General features: G+C 35.9%; 1 protein-coding gene across 2 annotated transcripts in view; it reads right to left on the bottom strand.

The window, feature by feature from the left end:
• Nucleotides 1-2023: 2023 nt before the first annotated feature.
• Nucleotides 2024-26428, bottom strand: part of Fgf12 (fibroblast growth factor 12) — a 339473-nt gene continuing 315068 nt past the window's right edge. For both annotated transcript variants that reach the window (XM_090343960.1, XM_090343950.1), the window contains exons 4-5: nucleotides 18226-18424; nucleotides 2024-4446 (exon numbers count right to left, since the gene is read on the bottom strand). In XM_090343960.1, coding sequence (XP_090200086.1) covers nucleotides 4328-4446; nucleotides 18226-18424 — 318 coding nt within the window. In that variant the 3' untranslated portion in view covers nucleotides 2024-4327. The remainder of the gene's footprint in view (nucleotides 4447-18225; nucleotides 18425-26428) is intronic.

The following is a 26428-nucleotide window of genomic DNA, read 5'->3' on the forward strand; positions in this document are numbered from 1 at the left end:
CTCACACATTGATACCACTTGTCATGTTTTCAAACTGTTATCTTTTGCTAGTGGCTCCATGGGAACATCAATTATAATATGGTATTTAGTTACAGTATTGTCATCTTCATAAATGGAAGAGTTATTTTGAACAAGTTTTCTGGTCCATAAAAATCTCATCACATTATACTGATTCTATACATTCTATAATGGATAACATTGTACTATGAATTTTAAATACATAATTCAAATCCAAAAGTCTTACTGAGATGAATAGGATAGCTTCCTGAGGTTGTATTTGCTGTAGCTCAAAGATCTGTAAACTAGCAAAAAACTTTAATTGCATTTGCTTCTAAACCTCAATCCTCTTGTTGAGAAAAAAATATAGTAAATATAGTGTCAAACAGTCATATAATGAGATATGCAAAACATATTACTTTTATTTTTAAGGCCATTGATCTTGAAACATTAAAATTCTTAATTAACTATGTCTTAATTTGTACTTATGTATCCAATTTCAAAGCCATATTAATTAAAAGCCAATTATTAAAAGTCAGATTTTTCCTAGGAATAGACCTGTCCATTTTCTTTTTTTAAATCAAAATTTTCTTTCATAGAAATATGTTGAATAATGTAATGTTATTTCTTATCTCTTTTGTTGTCCCTTGGTTATCTCATATTGTTACAGTATCATACCTTGTTATCTGATATATTGTATATATGTTTATTTATTTGAAATAGGACAGGGAAGGGGGAAAACAAGACGAGCAGAGGGGGTGGGGGGAGTGAAATGGAGACAAAAACATGAGAAAGAGTATCAATATTTATGAAGTACTGCACCTTCTATATGACGAATGTAATGCAACCCTTCTATTAATTACAATAAAAATATATTAAAAAATAAGTTGAAGAACCTGAATTTAGAACATTAAAAATCATAATACATAATTATTTTACTTGGGATAAAACTGCAAAGCAATTATAAAATCTGAGTCATGAAAGAAACTACATAGTTATATGTTTATATTTGTGAATTTTTTGTAAGCTTAGAGAATCTTGATTCTTTATACTAATTCTACACATATTTTTTGCCAGTCCTGGGCTTGGGCTCAGGGCCTGAGCACTGTCCTTGGACTTTCTCAAGGCCAGAGCTCTACCACTTGAGCCTCAGCACCACTTCCGGCTTTTTCTAAGTATGTGGTACTGAGGAATGGAACCCCGATCTTCATGCATACTAGACAAGCATTCTAACACTAGGCCAAACTCCCAGCCCTAATTCTAAAAATTTAAACGTACTTAAAAAGCCATAGCTGGGGAGCCGGGCGTTTGGCCTAGTGGTAGAGTGCTTGCCTAGCATGCACGAAGACCCGGGTTTGATTCCTCGGTACCACCATAGAAAAAACAAAAAGCCGAAAATGCGAAAATGGTGCTGAGGCTCAAGTGGTAGAGCTCTAGCCTTGAGAAAGTCCAAGGACAGTGCTCAGGCCCTGAGCTTAAGCCTAGGACTAGCAAAAAAAAAAAAAAAAAAAGGCCATAGCTGGGCAATGGTGGTTAATGACTGTTATCCTTTCTACTCAAGAGGATGAAATCTGAGTATCCACTGTTCAAAGCCAGCCAGGGCAGGAAAGTCCATATATCCCCAATTAACCACCAGAAAACAAAGCGGAGCCATGACTCGACACAGCAGAACACTAACCTTGAGCAGAAAAGCTCAGGCACAGTGTTCTGGCCCGACGTTCAAGTCCCATGACTGACAAACCCAAAACCAAAGGAAAACAACAACAAATTTAAGTCATTCCTGTTCTATGAACCACAATTATTGTCAGGTTTACTTATGTGTAAAAGAAATGTGAGTTTTTTCATTCATTTTCTGACATGAGTTGTAAATCAAAGGTAATTTTGAGACATTACATTGCAGCGAACTTTTTATGGTTATGAGAATAATAATATCAACATATAAATCGAGTAGTTAGGAAGATCCATCTGAACTGCTATCCTGAAAGAAATAAATATGGGTATAAACAATAAACAATGGGCAACCATAGAAAATAGAGAAGATATTTTATTGTAGATTCATATATGTATCATTATTTTTTTCATAATCAACCAGATTAAATATAGTTTGTCATGAAATTGCCAGTGAAATGGGTGATTGTGAATACTAACGTTTGTTTTACCTGTGAAGCTGTCAGTTGTGTTGTGATTGGTTATCTGTACTTCACCACAAAGTTCCAGTCATTCCATGCTAAAACAGTCTGTGACTCATTTTATTGAAGAGAATTTTTTAATTTTATTTTCCTCAAAGAAAATAAGGCTTTGTGCTTGGAATCTATTTGGTCCTGGAAGTGACAGGTGTATTTCTAGTCAAGTGAAATCAACAGTGACAAGGAATATACAGCCAGATTTGTATATTTACAAGGATATTCTTTTCCTCAAAGAGCAACATTCCTTTTTGTAAAAAAAATTAAATGTATTTATTTGTGATTTTCCAGCTGTTCTGATTAAACAAGTATCCAATGCAAATATGTTCAAAATTCTTATCTATCTATCTATATATATATATATCATTTATTCTTCTTGACTCAGGCAAATTCCCTCAATTCATTTCCTCCTACCATCCACTGAGAACATAAACGGGATACTTGGTGAGGGACAAGAAGCATACTGAAGAATAATGATTGTGTAGAGTCAGGGACAAAATGTCAACCTTGAAAGAATGTAGCAACTGATGGCATGGTTTGAGGTGAGGGCCTAGAGCTTCTGCAAAGTGTATATATTTTACGGAGTCATATTTGGAATAATACATGCTGGACAGTAGAGATATAGGAGAAGTTACATGCTAAGTCTTCTCATTAATAATATCCATAAATCTGCATACATTTTTTAGCATTCTGTTTTGTTTTATTGTTTTAATTTGGATGTCTCTACACCATTCTTGATTTGTAGGGTTATGTAGATCTACTTATTCCAATGCAATTGTATAACATTCACTTCTTTGCTGATATATTCTAATACATTAATATTCCTAACAGTGTGTTTGCTTACTCTTACAATGAGTTCGTTTTTGCTACTCAAGCCACTCAAAACAGTTTTGTCTGTTGGAATGTCAATTAATTCCATATCATTTCTCTACGCATCTTGAAAATTCAGCGTATAATTAGAAACTTTCTATCTTCTCCACGACAAACTTATTGCCATCTTGGCTTATAAATGTGGATAGGTATCAACCAACAAGCCACTGGCTTCATAAAGATAGTAAGTTAAGAATTTCACAGCCATGCCTCCCAGTTTCTCATAAAGTCTAGGAAAAAGCACTACTTTTCAGCTCTGGCTAGGAACAAAAACAAATGTAATTTGCTTTGACCCATTTTGTTGGACTTATTCCCTTAGGTAAAACCAAACATTCTTTGTTCCTGCTGTAAGAGATGGTACCAAACTCTCTAAGATAGCCAGACATGCACCTATACACTCAATCGTGTCCCTATAGTAAAAACTAAGAATAAATTGAAGGAGCAAGTAACTTAGGCCTTACCACACAGATACAACAATGGTGGAAGATTTCCAAAAGTTACTTCATCATTTAGGACAAGAGTTTTTGTTTCCGTATGATTCAAAAAGGAGATCTTAATATCTTGAGAAGATACTCCTAGGAGAATCTGCCTCTTTATGAAGGAATTAAGCTACTATTGTTTATGATTCAGTACAAGAATATTCTTTTACAAAAACCAATCTGAACAGCTTCAAGAGTAATTTTTTAAAATGTTTTCATATTAAGTGATTCATGATCACATACCTAATAGGCATTAGAAGAATGTAATTCATACATGGATTAATTTCATGGCTAAAAAAAGTTCTAGGTTATAAGACATAATTGCATGTCATTTCCAGATGTCCAAAGAAAATACAAAAAAATCAAACAAATATTATCACAGCATTTTTCCCAAGTTGGAGCAATTTAACCTCAATCTCTTAAGTTCATTTCTCTAAAATCCTTTTCTTTTATGTATATTGTATTTCATCTTATTTACAATAATGTCTTCATGACAATTAGCCCTCTATTAATAATACCACAGCTTAATTTAATATTTGTGGAGTCCTGGTTTATTTTTTCCGTTGCTTTTGTTATGTAATATTTGTGAATGTGAATTTTCTACCACATTGCAACAGGCAAGCTTCAATTCAATTTTCTTGTCCTACACAAAGGAAGATTTTGAGTGCAGAATCTTAGCTACTAGGTCCTGTGATGCCATTTTATTTTTCGCTCCTGCGTGGATTTTTTGGAAGGAAATGGGGAGGGGGTGGTGAGAGAAAGGAAAGGAAGGAGAGGGAAGAAGGGTAGAGTTCTCAGCTATGTTGAATCTTGATTCACGACTTTGCCTCCATTCATGGTTGGTGTGCCGGAACTTTTTCTTGAACGCCCTTGTTTTTCTCCAATTTCATGTAGGGATGGTTCTCTGTACATACATACTGGGAAGACAAGATCACAGAAATTACTATGGAATTATTATAGAGCACATCAATAAACTTTGCCAGATAGATGGTGCATTAATTCCCATACATTAATACCCTTTCACATGTCTTGGTCCCCATTTTCCTCCCCCCCACCTCCACCCCTCATCTTGTTTTCCCCCCATTCCCTATCCAATTTCAAATAACCAAATACAAATATATCTGATGTATCAGGTAACAAAGTTCCATCCCAGAAGATGGAACTGTCATCCCTTTTTCTTTGTGAAAGAGTTTTAAGCTGGGCGTAAACATGTGAATATACACAATTCCCTTCTGCTGCTATCAGTCACAGTCTTTCAGGGCTTTTTGGACTGTAGATATGTGAATTACCTCATTTTATTGACAGACAAAGCTTGAGTCTTTATAGTCTCCTAACCAATAAACAGGATATTTGTTGAGTTAGAACTGAAGGACACATAGTCTTTAAAAGGAAATATTACTGTTATTTTTTTTCAGTATTTACATTGGAATCTAGCTTGGAGAGACCAAAAAATGTTGACTGACACCTACTATCTGGAAAATGTGACTGTAACCCCTCTATATATTACATCAATAATAAAATAATAAAATAAAATAAATTGAATAAAGCCATCAGTAGAGCTTCTACTTCACCAGGAGTGCTAGGCTTGAGCAAAAAAGCTGAGGTATAGTACCTAGACCCTGAGTAAAAACTTCAGGACCAGTAGAAAAAGAGAACAAAATAATCAAAAACACAAATTAACAACAAAAATGCTCATATTGTTACAGTATCTCACTTTGTTACCAACATGCTGATATTCTAAAAAAGATTCAAAAGTGGACTCAAAGAGAACTGAGAATGCAAGGAAAACATCCCTAAGACCACTTCAGTGATGAAGAGACACCTACTCAACATAGAGCACAAACTATTCTGCATTGTGCCCACTTGAATTAGGTGGGAGATTGTTAAAATGCTTGCTATGATTCAGAAGTTCAGCAGTAGCTCTGAGATTCTGCATTCACTGACCTCTCAGTGAATTACCCAGAACAGACCTTGAATAAGTATAAAATATGTTGTGTCTTATAAAAATTATTACACACTCATGTTTTCGAGGGAGATTTAAAAATATTCCAATTACTTCACCGAATGATTCTTCCAATCTCCTCAAAGGATTTACATGACTTTTGCTGAAGTAGCAGCTGTATCCTCTGCAGAGCTGACTATCTCAGAGAATTGATTCTTACAATTTAAAATGGCACAAATTAGTAATTCAACAATTTGTTTTGGGGGGGTTGAAAAAAATGATTGCTATCAAACCTAGAATATCTTTATTGAAATTCTTCTTGGAATCTTGAAGTCCTCAAGTCTAACAGTTGTTACTTTTATTTCAGTTATGAGCAAAATGTCCAAACTCCCGAAAATAAAGCATATTTTATTGGTGTAAATATACACATTTATAGAGAACAAAGTAATGCAAAAGGAAACCCAGAGGAAATAATGCTTGATTCCCTTGGAAAGCTATTTATCCATTAAATGCCATAAAGCAGCTTCTCACTGTGTTTCTTAATCAACCACATTCAGAGAGAGCTAGAGAGCAAAGGAGAGAAAGGGGGGGAAGAGGGGGAGGGGAGGGAGGAGAGGGAGAGGAGGAGGAGAAGGAGAAGGAAGAGGAGGAGGAGGAGGAAGAAGAGGAAGAAGAGCAAAAAGAGGAAGAGGAAGAAGAAGAAAGAAGAAGAAGAAGAAGAAGAAGAAGAAGAAGAAGAAGAAGAAGAAGAAGAGGAGGAAGAGGAGGAGGAGGAGGAGGAGGAGGAGGAGGAGGAGGAGGAGGAGGAGGAAGAAGAGGAGGAGGGGGAAGAAGAGGAAGAAGAAGAAAGTGATGAGGACAAGGACGAAGCAAAGGATGAGGAGGCGGAGGGGAAAGAAGAAAGAAAAGAAAAGGAATGCATGGACTGTATTTTGGCCTACAAAACATATAAAGGAAATAATTAGAGTGCTTCTTTCTAATCTCCATTAAGTGATATATATCTGTAGATTTTGTAGGTGAGTTTGATGGTTTTTCCATTTCTCCATTTGGCATATATTCTACTTCGGATGTCCATATGAAGAGTTATTTTTATTTATTTGCTATTGCTAATTTTTACATCAAGTAATGTCATTATGACAACATGAATGTTACAGGTATGTGCCCAACTGGAATTAATAAATCTTGATCAATCATCAATTTGTTTCGAATCAGTAGATTTATCTTCCAGTAAAATGTAACTCTGTTTTCTGTCCCCAAGAAGATTTCTGAATGATAGCTAAAGCTTCCCTGTCCCGAACACTCTCTCTGAGGACAACCCAGTCACTAGCTTATCATTATTTCCATTAAATGAAGTAATGAGAAACTAGTTCATATCTTAGTTACAAGATGAAAGGACTAGAAGCATAGTTGAAACGTGAGAATACTTGTCTACTAAGCCAGAAGTATTGAGATCAAACACTTATATTAAGAGAGAGACACAGAGACAGAGGCAGAGACAAAGTCAGAGAGAAAGAGAAAAGAACATGAAGTTATCTGATATATGCTCTATGGATTATTTACAGATCCTGAAATTCAGTAATAGATTTAAGGAGGATGGTAACTGAAGGGGCATAAATCCCAATCAAATTATATACTTAAAATGTAATTAAAACAGCAAAACTGAAATGGCCTGAAAAGAATGGACAAAGACAGCACTTTCAAAATAGGACTGCTTTAATAATAGACTTATCTTTTGTCCTGGACAAGCTTAATTTAGCACTTAAGGGCTTAAAAAAACAAACAATAGATCAAGAATTACTAATCCTATAGGGGAACTGATACTTGAAATTGTTGCTACTCAGGGAGCAGACATTGAGCTATCGATCGGGAGAATCACTGAAGTCAGTCCAGGAAAAAAAGTTTATAAGACGTCTTCTTAATGAAAAGCAAAAAAGAAAAAAAAACCTCCCAAATCCTGGGTGAAATGCTGAGTGGCTATCATCCTAACAATACAGGACATGTATATAGGAGAATTATGATCCAGGCCTTGGTGGGCTATTAACATGTGACTATTCCAAAAATAGTTAAATAATACAGTCTAGAAAGTTGCCTGAAGTAGTAAACACCTACTAGGACCACCACAGTTACTGCTTTACACATGGACATAATGTAACTTTTGTTTTGGTTGAAATTCACAAACTATGCCCTACTAAGAACCCCAACGCTCCATCAGTTTTCCTTTCAAGAGAATAAAATGATTCATCTTTTCCTTACTACCAATTTAATCAAATAACCCTTGGCCCTCTATAATTTCTGAGACATGGAAAGGTTACATTGCTCTGTTAGTTAATGTACCATAAAGGATATTTAATTGTCTTGATAGCAGATCACAGAAAGGTGTGGGCAATTAACATGAAGCAATTTCACACCTTAATTAATGTCTCATGAAAACCCCTTGGAATGAATGATAGGAGAATTTTAAGTGGTAGTTTTAGAAGCCCTTTGGAATGGCAAGAAAATTAGTACTGGAACAGAAGTAATACAGGTACCGGTATGGAAGTAACCTGCCAGAGGAAAGTGCTCATTATATTGCCAATGTATCTGCCAAAGAGTTAAGAGACATCAAGAACAAAAAATAATGTATACATATCCACTTACAAAGAAAGCCAACGCAATATTTGAGTGTAGAAAAAAGGAGAGGCGATGTGGATGCATAATATGTGGGGAAAGTTAGGAAAATTTTTATTAAAAATTAAACTCAGAAACCAGTAAGATGTTGACCTGAATAAATGATAAGTATTTCAGAAGACAGTATCATGGGCTGGCAGGGATTTCAAACACAAAATAGGGACAAGGAATGTGTAGCTAATGTCTTTTCTCTAATAAAAACAATCAACAGAGCCAGGCAAGGTGGCTCATGCCTGTAATCCTAGTTACTCAGGAGGCTGAGATCTGAGGATCGAGGCACAAAGCCAGCCCGGGTACTAAACTCTGGAAACTCTTGTCTCCAATTAACCACCAGAAAACTGGAAGTGGATGAATGGTAGACTGAGCTGAAGATCTCAGGGACAGCATCCAGGCCCAGAGTTCAAGGCCCATGACCTAGGGGAAAAACAAAAACACAAAAAACAAAAAACAAAAAACAAAAACGAAAAAAGCATCAGCAGGACCAGAGAGGTAGGTACAATTTACTCCATTGTTCTCATTTTTGTCTTTTACTATGGTTGAGTCAAAAAGGGAATTTGGAATACAAACTAATTATTTTTCCAGATTGTTTGAATAAAAATATCCAAACAAATGTGCCACTTTTGTCCTCCCAATTAAAATCTTTATGAAGTCAGAGCTCTTGATTTGTTCTGCTCTTTGGTGACTGACTACAATTGTTGAAGGATAATTAATTTTCCTCCGAATTACATTGTTATTGCCATTGATTATTCATTCAATGCCATATCTTAAAAACACCTATTGCGATTGGAGGTGGCTTACTCCTGTAATCCTAGTTTCTCAAAAGGATCTGAGGATCATAGTCACTAGACAATCCAGGCAAGAAATTCTTTTAGACTCCAATTAAACATTAAAAATGAATAAAGCAATGTCTTTTTTTCTGAAAGACTTGGAAAAAAATCATATTAAGTGAAGAAAGCCAGAAGCAAAGAAACATAGTTCAAAGGTTTCCCTCATTTGTAATAATTAGTACACATCTAGGACTCTCCTAGCAGAGGATTACAATAGCTCAAAACCTAGATATATAAGGTCATATAGGATGAGACTAAATGAAAGGATCTCTATGATATGGAAACAAGAGCTTTATCTTGAGTGATGTTCTTAATTTAATATATCATTTCTCTTCTCCTTTGTTGGTCTTTGGTTAATCTCATATTGTTACAGTATCTGACTTTGTTACCTAACAGATTATATATATATATATATGTTTATTTGTTTATTTGAAATAGAAAGTGAAGGGGGGAAGACAAGATGATTGGGGAGGAGGGGAGGGAAATGGGGACAAAACCATTAGAAGGGGTATCAATGTGTGAGAAGTAATGCACCTACTATCTGGAAAAGGTAACTGTAACCCCTGTATACATTACCTCAATAATAAAATAAAATAAATTGAATAAAGCCATCAATAGAGCTTCTACTTCACTGGGGAGTGCTAGACTTGAGCAAAAAAGCTGAGGTACAGTACCTAGACCCTGAGTAAAAACTTCAGGACCAGTAGAAAAACAGAAAAAAATAAGCAAAAACACAAATTAACAACAAAAATGCACCACTTCTCCAACCCAAAAGATAAAAAAGTGAAAATGGTATTTTGCATCTTATCTGATAAAATTTTCATGAGAAATTAGGCTTTCTCACAATGCCTTATCTACATTTTATTTATATGAATCTGATTGAATTTATAAATGACTTCATCTTTAGAAATGACTGAAGCTAGAGAAAGAAAGTTATACTCTCAAAATACTTTGCAAATTACTGCCAAAACTTTACTCAAAAGAATTAGAATTTATTCTTTCTTAGTTATTTAATATCTAATAGTTTATACATTTTAGTTATAAATTTAGCCCTAATTTTGACATTACCTCTAATAATTTGGTACAGCAATTTAGCCTAGCACTAAAACATATTTGTCTTAAGAATTGTTGGATGACATAAAATGTAAACATAATTAATATGTTTAATTTCTTGGTTTATTAAAATTTTCTTATCAGGATGATGTATAGGTGGGTCACAGTTACATTCATAAGATAGTACTATGTTATTTCTCATCTATTTTGCTGTCCTTTGGTTATCTCATATTGTTACAGTATTTTACCTTGGTATATATTGTATATATGCTTATTTGGTTATTTGAAATCGGATAGGGAAAGGGGGAAAAGAAGATGAGGGGTGGGGGTGGAGGGAGGGAAATGGGGACCAAAACATGAGAAAGGGTATCAATGTTAGTGAAGTAATGCATCTTCTATCTGGTGAATATAATGTAACCCTTCTATTTATTGCAGTAAAAAATATATGAAAAAAGATGAAGGGAAAAAATATAGGGAGTGGGGCTGGGAGTTTGGCTTAGTGGTAGAGTGCTTGCCTAGCATGCAGGAAGACCCGGGTTTGACTCCTCGGTACCACATACATAGAAAAAAAAAGCCAGAAATGGTGCTGAGGCTCAAGTGGTAGAGCTCTAGCCTTGAGAACGTCCAAGGACAGTGCTCAGGCCCTGAGCTCAAGCCCAGGACTGGCAAAAAAAAAAAAATATATATATATATGGAATATATTACTTGTTGAACATTGTTACCCTTGGATTCGTTTCAATCTAACACAGTGACCACCAAAATATGACTGAATTTAAATTGTTTATGGCCCAATTTGACCAAAGTAGGTCTAGAAACATCAAATTCAGTTTACAATGCAGCTTCTCAAATTTGGTTGCCATTTTTTGGAGAACTTTAAAATATATATAGAGATAGATAGATAGATAGATAGATCCTATGTTCTATCCATGGTTAAAAAAAAATCAAGTCATGCCAGGTATAGTGGCTCACACCTGTAATCATAGCTACTCAGGAGGCTGAGATCTGAGGACTAAGGATCCATGCCAGGTCATGGTCTTTAGACCATGAGACTCTTATCTCCAATTAACAACCAGAAAAGAGGAAGTAGGGCTGTGTCTCAAGGGGTAGGATGGTAGCCTTGAGCTGAAGAGCTCAGGAGCAGCACCCAGGCCCAGAGTTCAAGTCCCAGAAACCACAAAAAAAGAAAATCAATTCATAGTGAAGATTAGGCCAAAGAGTATGGACCTTTTCCCTATACACCAAGGTGGTTCTAATATTGATGCTGCAAAGCATCAATCATTATTCTGCAGGTACTTACCTCTGAGTAAGTCTGAGAGTAAGCAACAATTCTAACAAAGAAACTACCCTACCAGGATGTCTGTGATTTTCTTTTCATAGTCAAATACAAGTTGGTGGAAATGGGTTAATATTCTTTACTACAAACTTAATATTTCTGTGGAGAGAGCTCTCTGCTGATATCTCGTGATCTTAATTCTGAATACTTTTTTTTTTAAGAATTCAGGAAGTTTAAATGTTTGGAAAGTGCATACATTCTTTATCAAGAACAAACCTGACTCAATACGCCACCACTTGCCTGAGCTTCCTGAAGGAAGAGGGAGGAAGAAAGGAGGAGTTGGCATCTTTTGTTTAGGCATCTATGGGCTGTGCCTGAAACTAGAAGTGGGGGCTCACTTAGAAAAGATTTAATTCTAGGAGTGTTGGTTCTGTGTGGTATGAACAATGCTTGGAAAGGACAGAACTTGGAATCACAAAGCCTGTGCTGTTGTCTTTTTGCAAGGGAGGGGACCCATGTAAGTAGAGATTGATGACCAAGGTTATAGAGTAATGGGTTTAAATATCAAGTCTATATCTGTTGGAATAGACGTCTCTGCAACCCCTCATTAACACCCACTGCATCCTAAACACTGGATGAGGGTGAAACAGTGAGGGTAAATGAGCTGGTGGATAATTACTATCATGTTATCTGTGTAGGACTTAAAGATCCTTGAACTGTCAGAGCTTAATTTGGGGAATTTTGATATTCAGCTATGTAATCCCCAGTAGGACTGGAATAAAGGCAAAGATGTTTGAAAAAAAAAACTACTTTGGCTTTTCCTCTATTGAGTGTCTAATTCTCCTTCACTAAAATTGAACAAAGCAGTATTGCATTCTGTTGAGGTAGTAACATTGGTAGTAGTGGACTTAGAGATTTATGACAATGCCATTGAGTATGTAAATTATTGTGGTGCTGATCTAGGACTTCCTGCTTCATGGAAAACACTTTGTAACTTAAGCCAAGCATTCTGCTCTTCTTTTTATTTTTTGCCTTTGAGATGGGGTTTTGCTAAAGAACCTTTGCCATAGTATTTGACCTCATTTTCCTCCTTTTATTTTAGCTGGAGGTATAGTCATGAGCCACCATATCTTCCATAAAATAATTCCTTTAAAAGTCCCAACTAGAAGACTCAACCGTCTTTATGGGTTAACAGTAATATGGCTACATATTTTATGAAGCCATTGTTTTCTATTTATGTACTTTCTATTTGGTATTGAAAAGTGTCTTCCAATGATATTCTACTTAACTGGGCTATGCAAAGAATACTACTCGAAACCTTTAAAAAATAACATAATGGAACAGCTTTCATCCCAACCCTCATTTTAAATGAAGTCAACTACAATTCAACCATGATGATACCTCATAAAACTGTATTTTACTAATTCACTAATTGAATGAATGTGTTTAGAATAGTTTATAGATTAATGTAGAGCTAGACTCCATGAGGGAACATGCATCTGGGCTAAGTGCTTATAAAGACTGAGACACAACTTCATTTGCCAAAGAAATTTAGAAAATCCTTCTCCAAATTCTTTTACAGAGTAGTTAATGAAGCCTATTAGAATTCATGAGAGAGAAAAAAAGCAATGCTTTCTTAATTCGCTCTTGGGTAGTTTGAGCCTGGCATCCATTATCTGTTTTATGTTTTTTTTCTTTATGATATCTTGTATACCCATCTCAGACTGGCATGGTATAGAACTAGCTTACTATGCACTTTGTATTACTGTATGCTATTTCTGCTTTGCTGTCACTAGCTTTCCAGAGTATATGCATATTCATAGGCTTCCCTCAGATTAAAAAGCAGAACAGTGCAGGGGTCAGGTCCATAGACACAGACTTCTGGCTTCCTCGTTTGTAATCCTACTTAGGTATTTTTGTAGCCTTATGATCTTGGATAGCATACTTAATTTCTTTTATTACCCTCATATATAAAATAAAATAGTAACAGTTCTATTATGAATTTTACAGAAATAGATGTATGTTACTGGTATAGCAAATGATAAATAGAAAAGTCGCAAATAGAAGGAGCACGACAAGAAGAGGAGTATTAATGGAAGGGATATGCATCAGGGAAAAAGAAATAGACCAATTTTGTGTGCATCAGGCAAATTGTAAGACTAGAAAGGTTTCTATTAATCCTAGAGGACTTTCATTTCTAAAGAATAGGTACAGTCCAGATTAAAAATAAGGGAAGAAATTAGTAAACACTCTTCAAAGGCATTTACCAGTGGCCCATTATCCTCTATTTAGGTTACATCCACAATTTTATTGGACTTTAGACTATTGTTCATGGGAGTGAAACACTGGATTTTTCAAGTCAGAATGTTCTGGCTTAAATTCTGGCTCTCCATTCATTAACAATATGATTAGAGCCAAATTACATGTCTCTATGCTTCATTTCCTAAGTTCAGAATTAAGGATAATATTGAAGCCTCCTTCTTATAAATGGAATCGAAAAGGAAAAATAATTGAGGCTTGCTTCAAATACTACCTAGACAAAGTAAGAAGTTATAAAATTGTTAACTAATACTTTTCAATCAAGGGTACCATATTCTCTAAGAAAATGGCAAAGACAGTTGCAGGAAAGTAAAAGATTTGGGATCTAAAGCCAAGTTAAGCCTTTATCTTCAGAAGTGTTTTGCATCATTCTTTGCGCTTCTCACCTGTTTTTTTCTCTCCATAAATGAAAGAGACAAAGAGCATTGGAAATAAATATAGGTGTTAATGAATCTGACTCAGAAATGACTTTGTGTTTACCCCCTGGAGAACACAAAGAAAATAATTACAAAGCATCAGTGCAAAAATATCAAAACAAAAAAAATAACTAAAAATGTCAATAAAGAAATCAAATATTCTGAAGTACAGAATACTTCAGAATAAAGCAAAAGTTTTAATTTGTCCAATACTATTCTACTATTGTCTCTTGAATAATGAATATGAATTTTTATGTGGCCATGAAGAATAAAAGCTATGTGCACGTACATGTGAATCTCTATCTAGATTTTAGCCAATGTTGTGTAAGAATCACAAGTCAGCTATCAGGAACCATCTTGAAAGCCAAGTCACACCGATCTCTGTATCTTCTTCATTTCTCCTGTGATTATGATACGAATGTTTCTTGGATGATGGACACAAGTGAATATCCAGAACTATGTGCATTGTTGTAGTTTCAGTGCTGGGCACAGATCTAAGTAATCGTAAAACACACTGTGAAGAGGAGTACAAAAACTGAACAGAGCCATAACCCTGGAGTTTGGAAATCACAGCACTATTTCTGGGTAGATTTAGTTTGTGAGGGAATGTGTGTGATTTAGATGCTGCTGAGTTGGGTTGGATGTACTTGAGACTTAACTGTGTAGTGATCCCATTCTGTATTTGCACTGAAAGGCAGCAACAAACAGAATATAAGCTGTTCAGAAACTAGCAATGCAAACCAATCTATTTATCATCTAGAACCAAGAAGAAACTTTACTAACTTATATATAGATAACAACTATAATTAAGGTAAGTTACAGGTGCTTTCTTTTCAATGGGAGGGCTCTGTTTCCATGTACTATCTGTATTAAAAATGAATCAAAAAAGTAGCATTTTTTCCATTGTGCTTTTCTAAATTCTCTCCAAATTGTTACTAATCTTGTACTAGTTCTATAAAAAACAAAATATCAACCTAAGTGAGCAAATAAAACGAATGCATGAGGTGAAAGCAAAATATGTCAAAAAATTCTTGAGGATCAATATAGTTTTCACAGAAATATCATCTGCTTCTTAGGCACTCTGCTAAGCTGCCAATTTTCTGGCTTTACTTCCAGTATTCCTGAAATGTTTGTGTTTAGGTAATTCTACTTATCTTGAATGATTTGAACCTAGACTACCCTCAAAGTCATATTTAAATATCAGATTCTCAAAAACTCTTCTTTTTTGTAGGAGTGTCAGTTCTCTCTCTAATTTCCAAAATCAATTCATGCATCGTGAAATATAGCTTTTCTCTACTATTTTATTGCTATTTTCCCTTTACTGTTGCTACCATACAATTGCTATCGATATAATTTTCTATACTATTGCTGTCTCTAAGTATAATATCTCCACAAACACCCTAAAAGTCTCATCACTTTTCTATTCATTTGTTTGTTCCTTCACATGCAAGCTTCTTCAATTTACATCTAATAAGGAAATTTCTAATAAGCCACATATTGTACAAGAAACAGGAAATACAAGACAAAAAAACACTTTGTTCAATTAGAGGGAGCTAACCATGAATAAGAGGAGACAAGGACAATATGTAAATTTAAAGTGAATAGAAATATGGATACAATGACAAGAAAAAAAGAATGCTTCCTCCCTCCCTCCCTCCCTCCCTCCCTCCCTCCCTCCCTCCCTCCCTCCCTCCCTCCCTCTCTCTCTCTCTCTCTCTCTCTCTCTCTCTCTCTCTCTCTCTCTCTCTCTCTCTCTCTCTCTCTCTTTCTTTGAATGTCAGAGTATCCACATAAAGAAGCAGTGACTGCTGGGCACTGTAAGCCTAGCTAATCAGGAGGCTGAGATCTGAGGTCTACAGTTTAAGGTCAGTCCAGCCAAGAAAGCCAGTGAGGTCCTTATTTCCAAAGAACAACCTAAAAAGCCAGAAGTCAAGCTTTGGCTCAAGTGGTAAAGCTTTTCTAACTTAAGGACAGTGCCCAGGCCCTGAATTCAAGTCCCAGGACTGGCACACACAAGTAAAGAAACAATGATTGCTTTGTGTGTGTGCTGATACTGGGATTTGAACGCAGAACCGCTGTACTCTGACTTAGCTATTTTGCTCAAAATTGGCACTCTATCACTTAAGCCACACTTCCACTTTTTCCCAGGTTAGCTTCAAACCGTGATATTCAGATGTCAGCCTCCTGAGTAGATAAGGCATGAGCCACCTAAGCTTGGTGTCAGACCAAGTAATGATTATTATTTTTGTTATTGTTTTGGATGTTAAATGTCAAACCCAGGGTGTTGGTACATTTCAGGCAAATATTGTACCATCACTCTATATTCATGGTCTCCTTGAATTTACCCTTTCCAAGGTGAATCAGCAAATTTCAGACAGAGGAAATGAGATAACAGATTTGTGGAGGTGACATGTTCTTTATTAGGCCCATAAGAATGAATGTTCAATTTTGTTTGACCAAAGACACAGATGAAGTTATTTTTATCATTTGAAAATTATTTAGTTCCATATTGAAATACTTTATTAAGCAAAATTTTATTATTACAAAATATACTAAAGGGGGCCGGGAGTTTGGCCTAGCATGCATGAAGACCCGGGTTCAATTCCTTGGTACCACATACATAGAAAAAAGCTGGAAGTGGTGCTGAGTCTCAAGTGGTAGAGCTCTAGCCTTGAGAAAGTCCAAGGACAGTGCGCAGGCCTTGAGCTCAAGCCCAGGACAGCCAAAAAAAATATATATATATATATGTATATATATACACTAAAGGGAAGAAATTGCTTCCTGAGAACAAGTCAAGCTTTGGGATTCAAAAGTAATGTGCTCTTTATCTATTAAACTGTATCTCCTCTGTATACCTTTATAACAACAATAAATATTTTTTAAAAAAGAAAATATTACATGTGTACAGTTTATGAGGAAGGAGTTTCAGTCATGAATCATTTGTTTTATGAACCAGGAGCTCTAAGTGTCACCTTCCAGGCAATGCTTTGACCATAGCTTTGATTGAGATGTTTGTTGACCCCTGTAGTTATACATATTATACACAGACTTTGTATTGATTGGCCTCAGTCCTGCCTTGTGAGATAGAGAAGAGCACCCTGGGCTAAATTACAGAAATGCAGCCCACTGTTTCAATGCTTTCATAAGTAAATACAACATGACTGTCAGAATCCTACCCTGATAAATGTAGGAGAACCTATTAGGGAACTTGACTGAAACTAGTAAATATGGCCAACCAGCATTGTAGGTGAGAAACTTCTAAGAGAAAAGTATCATTGTCCTCGGTTATCATGGTAGCTCAAGCTCATATTTTTTGTTGCTTGGGACATGGAGATTGGGAGAATCATGGTTCGAGGCCAGCTCATGAAAAAAAAAAATTGCAAGACTATCTAAACCAATGGCTTGGTAAAACATTGTACAACTGTCACTGGGTTACTGGGGGAATCACTAATAAAAGAAGCACAAGTGAAAGGATTGCAGTCCAGGACAAACTGTGCATAAAAAGTGAGGCCCTACTTCAAAAATAACTAACATACAAAGAGATCAACTATATGGCTCAAGTGGTAAAGCACCCACCCAGTACATTTTAGGCTCTTGACTTTAGTCCCTACTATTCCATAAAAACAAAACCAAGCAAACAACAACCTAACCAATAAAGAAACAACATAAGATTTATTACAAGTGGACTTAATCTATGGTTCAGTTTGATATAATCGCACAATATATGAAACTATCAGTAGGATGGAAATCTTCAGCTCAACTGAAAATAGTCAACTTAACTGAGTTTACCATTTTCATTCTTTAACACTACAACGAAAAATATGTTACTATAATTGCTCAAAGGGATTAAAGATTAGCATGTAAACATTTGTAAAAGCCTTTTGAGAACTTGAAAAGACTGAGACAACATTTTTCATTATTCTGGGAAATTACATTATTGCGGTCTAAATGGGAAATAAGAGTATTTTTTTTCCTTCCAGGAATCTAGTAGTTTGCACATTCGCACATAGTTTTACTAAGTATTAAGTGGTCAGAAAAAAATGCCCCTTAATCTTTTTGTCTATTCTGTTTTGTTCTTTCTCTTTTTTTTTTTGTAGGAAAGGGTTATGTATGTGATTGCTAAAACTTTCTTGAGATTGGTTACATTCAAGCAACTCTTACAGACAAGAGGAAAAGAAGAAAAGAAGCAGCTTCCATACCTTCAATAGGTTTTGGTACAAAATGTGATGAAGGCTTGGTTTTCTTCACTCTGTTCCCCTTCATAATTTGACCTTCTTTATTGAGTCCCAGAAACCATGCTCGGCCTGATTCTTGCTGGCGATAAAGTGTGGAAGAATAGATCACGTAGTAGTTCTCAAATACAGATTCCTTAAATTTGCATTCTGGGGTAAAAACATCCTACAAGGTAAAAATACACAAAATAAAGAAAAGTCTTAAACATGAATAATCAGCAGTGCCGAAATCCAGTTATCTTGACATGCATGTACCTTTTGTTTTTGTTTTTGCCAGTCCTGGGCCTTGAACTCAGGGGCTGAGCACTGTCCTTGGGCTTTCTCAAGGCTAGAGTTCTAATACTTGAGCCATTTCAGGCTTTTTTTTCTATGTATGTGGCACCAAGGAATCGAACCCGTGTCTTCATGCATGCTAGGCAAGCATTCTACCATTTGGCCAAACTCTCGGCCCATACATGTACTTTTAAAAGAAAGTTCAACTTCATTCCAAAAGTGTGACTGACTAGAAATTCAAATTCTGCTAACTCTGAGTTAGCAGAACTTTATCTGTCTGCCTTTTTCTCTATTAAAGTATACTTACCAAAGGAAAAAAAAAGTTCAAGCCAGGTGCCGGTGGTTCACGCCTATAATCCAACCTACTAAGGAAGCTGAGATCTGAGGATCCCAGTTCAAAGCTAGCCCAGGCAGGAAAGTTCATAGGACTCCTATCTCCAATTAACTACCAGAAAACTGGAAGTGGTGTTGTGGTTCAAAGTGGTAGAGCATTAGTGGAGCTAAAGAGCTAAGGAACAGTGCCAAGTACCAGAGTTCAAGCCCCAGGATGGACAAAAAAGAAAAAGAAAATAAAAGAAAGTTCAGTTGGTATCTTTGTAAGAGTTAAACACATTTTTTCCTTTTCTTTCCCTTTCCCTTTCCCTCCCTCCCTGCTTCCTTCCTTTCTTCCTTCCCTTGCTCCCTCCCTCCTTCCCTCTTTCCTTCCTCTCTCTCTCTCTTTCTTTCTTTCTCTCTTTCTTTCTTGTATTACTAGGGATTGAAATTAGACCATTGTACCAACTGAGAAACACCCTAAGTCTTAATGCCTTTAGGTTTATTTTATTTTATTTTGTATTTTTCAGATGGAATCTCACACTTTTGCCCTAGCTAGACTCAAATTATAGTCATCCTATGTCGTCTACCTCCTAGAAGTTAGGGTTACCAGCGTGGGTCATCAGGCCTGGGCCACAAAATTCTGTTTCTAAACAGTCTTACAAAAGCAACTCTTCAAGCATGTTTCTTCTGGACTGAATCTGAAAAATGTAGTGAAGTTCAAAATCAGAGCACAGGAAAATGCTTTACACATTGAAGCTCATGGCAATTTCTCCTGTTTGGTGCCACCTAACATATAAATAGAGCACCAACATACCAGAGAGCCCAAATCAAAAGCAAGCCAGATGTTTTTAGAGACTGTTCTATATGAGCAGAAGTCTGCTACATGGACAAGGCTTGTTTCATAAACTGATCAGCAACCTGCTTTAACTATTATTTACTTTTTATTCCAGTAAGGGAGCTTTAACTCAGGGCCTGAACACTTCCTTGGGCTTTCTCGAGGCTAGTACTCTAACTTCTTGAGCCACAGCACTCCTTCTGGCTTTATCTATGTATGTGGTAATGAGGAATCAAGCCCAGCACTCCCTGCAAACTTAGCAAGTTCATGCTCCTGGCTCTTATTTACTTTCTTTACAGCATCTTATTGTGTAATTAAAAATTCCAATATGAAAATCCAAGAATTAAGCATCACAAAGAAAGACTACTATCACACTGATAATTCCCCTATGAAACACAGGGGAATACTGAGTTTCAGTATAAGAAAGTGTAAGATTGGCTTTTTCAAGTCCATCACTTGACAAGTGAGAAAAACAAAAAGGTTATATGAATAAATTAAAAATACAAGAAAGAATACAAAGTAAGCACCAGATCTAATAGTCTACCTGATTAAATTTACTCCTAGCTGGGTGCCAGTAATTCTTGCCTGTAAATCCTAGATATTCAGAGGGCTGAGATACAAGGATTATGGTTCAAAGCCAGCCCAGGCAGGAAAGTCTATGAGATTCTCATCTTTAAATAACCTCCAGAAAAACTGCAAATGGCACTGTGGCTCAAAGTGTTGAGCACTAACCTTGAGGAATAAAGCTCATTGGACACCTCTCAGGCCCTAAGTTCAAGCAACATGACCAAAAACAACACAAAGCAATCTAAAATAAAACAAAACACAAAAATCAACTTCTCAAACTCATCAGTTACTTTCGATTTACCATAAGATTTCATAGTCAGTACAAAAAATTCGTATCTCAACATATCAAATACGTAAAGTATATTGTATGGAAGGGAACAAAATGTCTCTCCTTAGAAAACTGCAAGGAAACTACATCTCCACAAAATTCTACATGTAAAACATATTTTCTGCATGTCTACAAATTATTCATGTCAAACACATGCATGTCCTAGTGTTCCTCATGTACTTTCAGTGTGAGGCCCTCACATAGTAAGGCATTTGCACTTTATTGCTTTATTTAACAAGTTAAAAGAAGCTTGTGATAATGAAATAATTACTCCCAGAATCACAGGAAGTTAGATGTAGATCCAGACCCCTGAACAGAACAAAGGGTTCCTTGCTGCTGATTCAATACTTCCTCCAGAGCTACATATTGTTTCCTACTACCCAGCAAAGCCTCATTTGATGTCAAGCTGTGGATTTCGGGAAGCCTTATTCATTACCATAAAAAAATCAACTATATGTAATTACTATGTTGTCATGCATACATGAGAAAAATAACACTTTCCTTTAATAAATAATGAGCTCCTAGGTTTCCATTCAGCTTCACATTTGTTTAAACTCCCCCTTTTGGAAACAGCAAGAGTCCAGGATATTGTACAAAGACTGAAGACCTGGGGCCTTGGGCCAGAAACAGCATTAGGTAGGGTCCAAGCCCTGTTGAATTACTGAATAGGCAAATAAGAGATCCCTTTGCATAACAACTAAATCTAAGTAGGGTATCCCATTAAAATGTCATATCAAAGAGTCTATGTAAAGAGTTAGAATTTAGAAAGGAGTCAACTATTCACTCCTGACCGCCTCAAGAAAACAGAAGTTTCATGCAGGCATTGCTGTGGGCACACACAGACTTGATGGGGAGGAAAATTTTAGAGTTCTGAGCCTGATGGGATGATAATCCTAAATACAATCTCTACTATACATTCTATAGTATACTCTACTAGCACTCTTTTCATTTATGTATAATGAGAAATTAGAGCCCTTCTCTTGAAGTCAAGCAAAGAAGTCAGGCTCTTGCTTCTGACTCTATACAAAAGGGTAGATATAGAGTACATGTACATAGAGTGTGTGTGCATACACTCTTGTGAGACTTGAAGTAAGTGAGTGAAAGTCTGAATTTCATATTTTTTAAACTGAGATATTACTGAGATACTTGAAGGAACATGAGCTGTGTACACACAGCCCTGTGTAATCTGACTTCTAGAATGTCCAAAACCCCTTAATTACTGCTCTTGAGATTTCTTCCTATAGCCCAAACACATAATTAGTCTGGTAGGAAGATCTCTAATTCTTTGCTTTAGTCACACATTTTTATTTCTTCCACAAAATCCAGAAACCTGTGTATGCTAAGATATAGAATCAACCCAGATGCTCCTCAGTAGATGAATGGATCAAGAAGATGTGGTACTTTTACACAATAGAATTCTGTGCTGCCATCAGAAAGAATGACATTGCCCCTTTCATGAGGAAATGGCAATATTTGGAGATAAGTCATTTTTATGTCAACAAAAGCCTTTCACAAAGATATGGGTAATTAGATATATATTCAGACTGGGTTATAATGTTCTAGGATGACTGTTAAGTATGGAAACAAATCTAATGCCTCAGGAGGTAGCATACTTAGAGTCCAAGACTACCATGACCTACTACTTATAATGAAAACTGAGAATATGATGAAGAAATTGTGTAATAAGGAAGAATATTTTCATTTTGAAGTTACAACACATGAATTTTGTTATGTTTTTGATTCTGAACTGTTAGTTCAATTTAGGAATCATCCAAGGCTTATAGAAAGATTTGTCATTAAAACAAAGTTTTCTACACATACACCCCCCCCACACACAAAACTCATAAATATAGAAATACTGAAATGCTAAGTTTATTTTTACACCATTTTTAATCTAAAATCTTTTCTTCGTTCAATTTAAGCTGGTTTAAGCTCCTGGCAAATGTAACCTTTATTTATTTTTTCTTTTCCTGAACCATTCATGGGACTTGAAGTCTAGACCTTGAACTCTATTTTGACATTTTCAGTTCAAGACTGGCATGCTACCATTTGAATAACACCACCAACTTGCTTTTTAATAGTTAATTGGAGATAAGAGTTTCTTGGAAACGTATGGCTGGGCTGCCATCAGGCTGTACTCTTCAAATTTTTAGATTTGTGAGTAGCCAGTATTTCAGTCATGAACCATAGGCACCTGCTGAGTATAGGAATACTTTGGTAATGTTCTGACATTATTCTGAACACTTATTTCTTTAAGACCACTTGCACAGCTGGATTTTGGTCCAGCTCTGTAGAAGCTATAATGTAACCAATTCTTTGTCATATTCCAAACATCTATCTGCCCCAGCCTTGTTCTCAAGAAATTAATTCCTAGTCCAGTAATAAGAGGGAAAAGGAGGATATAACTGTAGAGTTTCTGTATGGCAAAGGACATAGATAGCAAGTTAAATAGCCCACAGACTGGGAGAAGATCTTCACTAATCATACAACAAACAAAGGTCTCCTATCTAAAATATGTCAACAGCTAAAAATTTGAATCTCTCCAAAACAAATCTTCAAAGAAACAACCATCCCATTAAAAGATGGGCCAAAGACTTAAAGAGAGACTTCTCTGAAGAAGAAATAAGATGCTTGACATGTCTGGCCATACAAGAAATGCAAATCAGTACAACTCTGAGATTCCTCCTCACTCCAGTTAGAATGGCCATGATCAAGAAATCTAATAACAACAGATGCTGGCGGGGATGTGACCAAGAGGGATCACTACTACACTGTTGGTGGGAGTGTAAAATTGTTCAACCACTCTGGAAAGCAGTATGGAAGTTCCTCAAAAAACTAAACATAGAGTTCCCCTATGACCCAGCAATTCCACTCCTTGGCATTTACCCAATGGTCCAGAAACTAAATCCACTAGCACAACAATGTTCATTGCACAGATATGGAACCAACCCAGATGTCCCTCAATAGATAATTGAATTGTGAAAATGTGGTATTTATACACATTGCAATTCTATGCTGCCATCAGAAAGAACAACATTGCCCCATTTGTAAGGAAATGGAAAACTTGGAAAAAAATCATATTAAGTGAAGTAAGCCAGACCCAAAGGAACATAGGCTCAATGGTTTCTCTCATTTGTAATAATTAGTACACAACTAGGACTCTCCTAGCAGAGGATTACAATAGTGCAAAACCTAGATACAAAAGACCATATAATGAGGCTAAGTGAAAGGATCTCCAGGATATGGAAACAAGAGCTTTATATCATTTGATTGTTGCTCTTAATGTACTGTGTTATTTCCCTTCTCTGTTGTTGCCCTTTGGTTAATCTCATATTGTTACAATATCTTACCTTGCTATCTGATATATTATATATATGTTTATTTGAAATAGGAAAGGGAAGGGGGAAAACAAGATGAGGGAAAGGAATGGAGAGAGGGAAATGGGGACAAAGCATGAGAAGTGGTATCAATACGTGAGAAGTAATGCACCTTCTATCTGACAAATATAACTGTAACCCCTCTATTAATTACAATAAAAAAGAAAGATAAAAAAGAAAGCCTTACCTGACTTATGTAACTGTCACTGCTTTGTATGTCACCTTATAACCACAATTATTTTTTATAAAAAATAATGAATGAATGCTAGAATGCTATTTTTAGCCTCTGAAGGATCACCTTGGACTTGTTTCTATGCCCCCCTGTTCCATTTTATTACAAACTACTCGCTCTAGCAGTCTCCTGATACACAACATCATTATCTCATACTTCACTTTATTTCCTGCTATACTGAAAACATCTTCCTGACTCACCTATGCACATGCACCCCGAACATCCCACACACTTCCTGACTGAGAATCTACACTCACCTAGAATAAGGAGTTAGCCTCTAATAATGTCTATTTACTTACTTAATTCTTATTTAAAATTGAGTTTTCCTTCAGATTAAAACTTCAAAAAGGTCAAAGGATTGAGATGTAAATGGTTATGTGAATAGGAAATGCTTTATGTTTTTCAGGATTGACTAAACTACCACCGTTACCTTCCTTATGTATCAAATCCTGGCTACACTGTATTCCTTAAGCAATCCTCAAATTGAACTGTGCTCATCATTTTCTCTACATCTCTATCAAAGAGGAAAACAAAATTTTCCCAGTCATGTCAAGGTATGGTGAGGTCCCCTTCCCTTAGTTTCTCTTAGTCCTCCATACAATAGGATGTAAAGTGTTCTGTGTCACGATGGCTTTTCTTCCCTGATAGCATTCACTTAGAACCACTGTCCCCAAGAAAACAATTCTCATCAATGTTTTGCATGAAGCTTCCACTTCATCCCGATCAAAGTAAATATAAGAAGCATTATATCAAGCAAATTGCAGAGATAAAGAAGGAATGCAGAAATCATTACCAGTATTGACTCAATTGCTTTGTATGGTTTTGAATATGCCATTTAATTTTGAGAAACACTTGTTTGCTTGGTGGCTTTCACTCATAATCTTATAGATTTGGAAGGTTAAGATTTGGAGGATCATAGTTCAAGGCTAGCACAAGCACAAAAGCTCTCAGAACTCTATCTCCAATTAACCAGCAAAGAGCCCAGATAAGGCATGGCTCCAATGGCAGAGAACTAGCCAAGCAAACACAAAATCCCTGAAATTCAAACCCAGTCTTGCCAAAAAATAATCTGTATATATAAAGATATATACATATATATGGTATGGATTAATGTGATGAATTTTAATTCCCAAAATCTTGGTCCTTCTTTCAAAGTCAAGTTTTTTGACATGTAATTAGTTAACATGATATATAACAATTTTTAATTACATAATAGTAATTCATTCATTCATAGTCCATAAGTATATTTCAGTTATTATGAAAATGTAATGTCTATAAATCACATAACGTTCAAGGAAAGAATATTCTGCATATTTCTCTCCAATATTATATTGTACTTATCCTTTTATATTGTACTTTTGTCTTCTGGGATATTAAGTGATGATCAAGCTTTCATCTGTTATTTATAATAGTATATGGGAAGCTTCCTACTTTAAAACTTTCTACTCAGAATTCTTATGGTAACAAATGCTTCAAGACATAAGAAAGATCAAATTATATCATGTGAAAATAGCATTCACAAAGACTTAACAATTATTAAAGATGATTTCTTTTCCATAGGATATTTTAAAATGTATTTCATGCGGGTTGCTATTTGCTTATATTTGTAATCCTAGCTACCCTGGAGGCTGAGATCTGAGAATCATGGCTCAAGTTCCTGAGACTCTTATTTCAAAAAGCTATGTTCCCGAAATAAAATAAAAATCCAGACATATAACTGAAGTTCAAGTGATAAAGTGCACTACCCTTGAGCAGAAGCAGCTCAAAGACAGAGCCCAGATATGGAGGATATGGAGTTAAAGTACCTTCCATTCCCACCCCCCCCTACATAATGACAATTTACTCATAAATGTTGCTCCTTTGTATTTTACTTAGAAAATATATCCTTTTCAAGTCTGGTAGGAATATAGATTTCTGTAACCCTGCAGAGAGATGGTGCTTTCATCAGATCTCTGTATCCTACTGTTTCCTGAGCACCATTTTCTCCTCAGTGCTGTGGCTGTGATTTATCACCATGGCTGTGACAAATAAATAACACTACACACTAGCCAATTGTCTCCTTCTGTTGCCATTACTTAAACATAAAAAGCACATCTCACTTCAAATCTCTTCCAATCAATTGGACTTACTCTTGAAAACCTCTTCAAATTCTTATTTCATTCCAGACACTGCCTGAATGTGACAACACAGAAAGGCTTTCTACACTCATCTGACATGAGTCACCATCTTCTCTAGTCCCTTGT

Source organism: Megascapheus bottae, chromosome 1 (assembly GCF_031878675.1).
Source record: "Megascapheus bottae isolate mThoBot1 chromosome 1, mThoBot2.hap1, whole genome shotgun sequence".
Taxonomy (NCBI): Eukaryota; Metazoa; Chordata; class Mammalia; order Rodentia; family Geomyidae; genus Megascapheus; species Megascapheus bottae.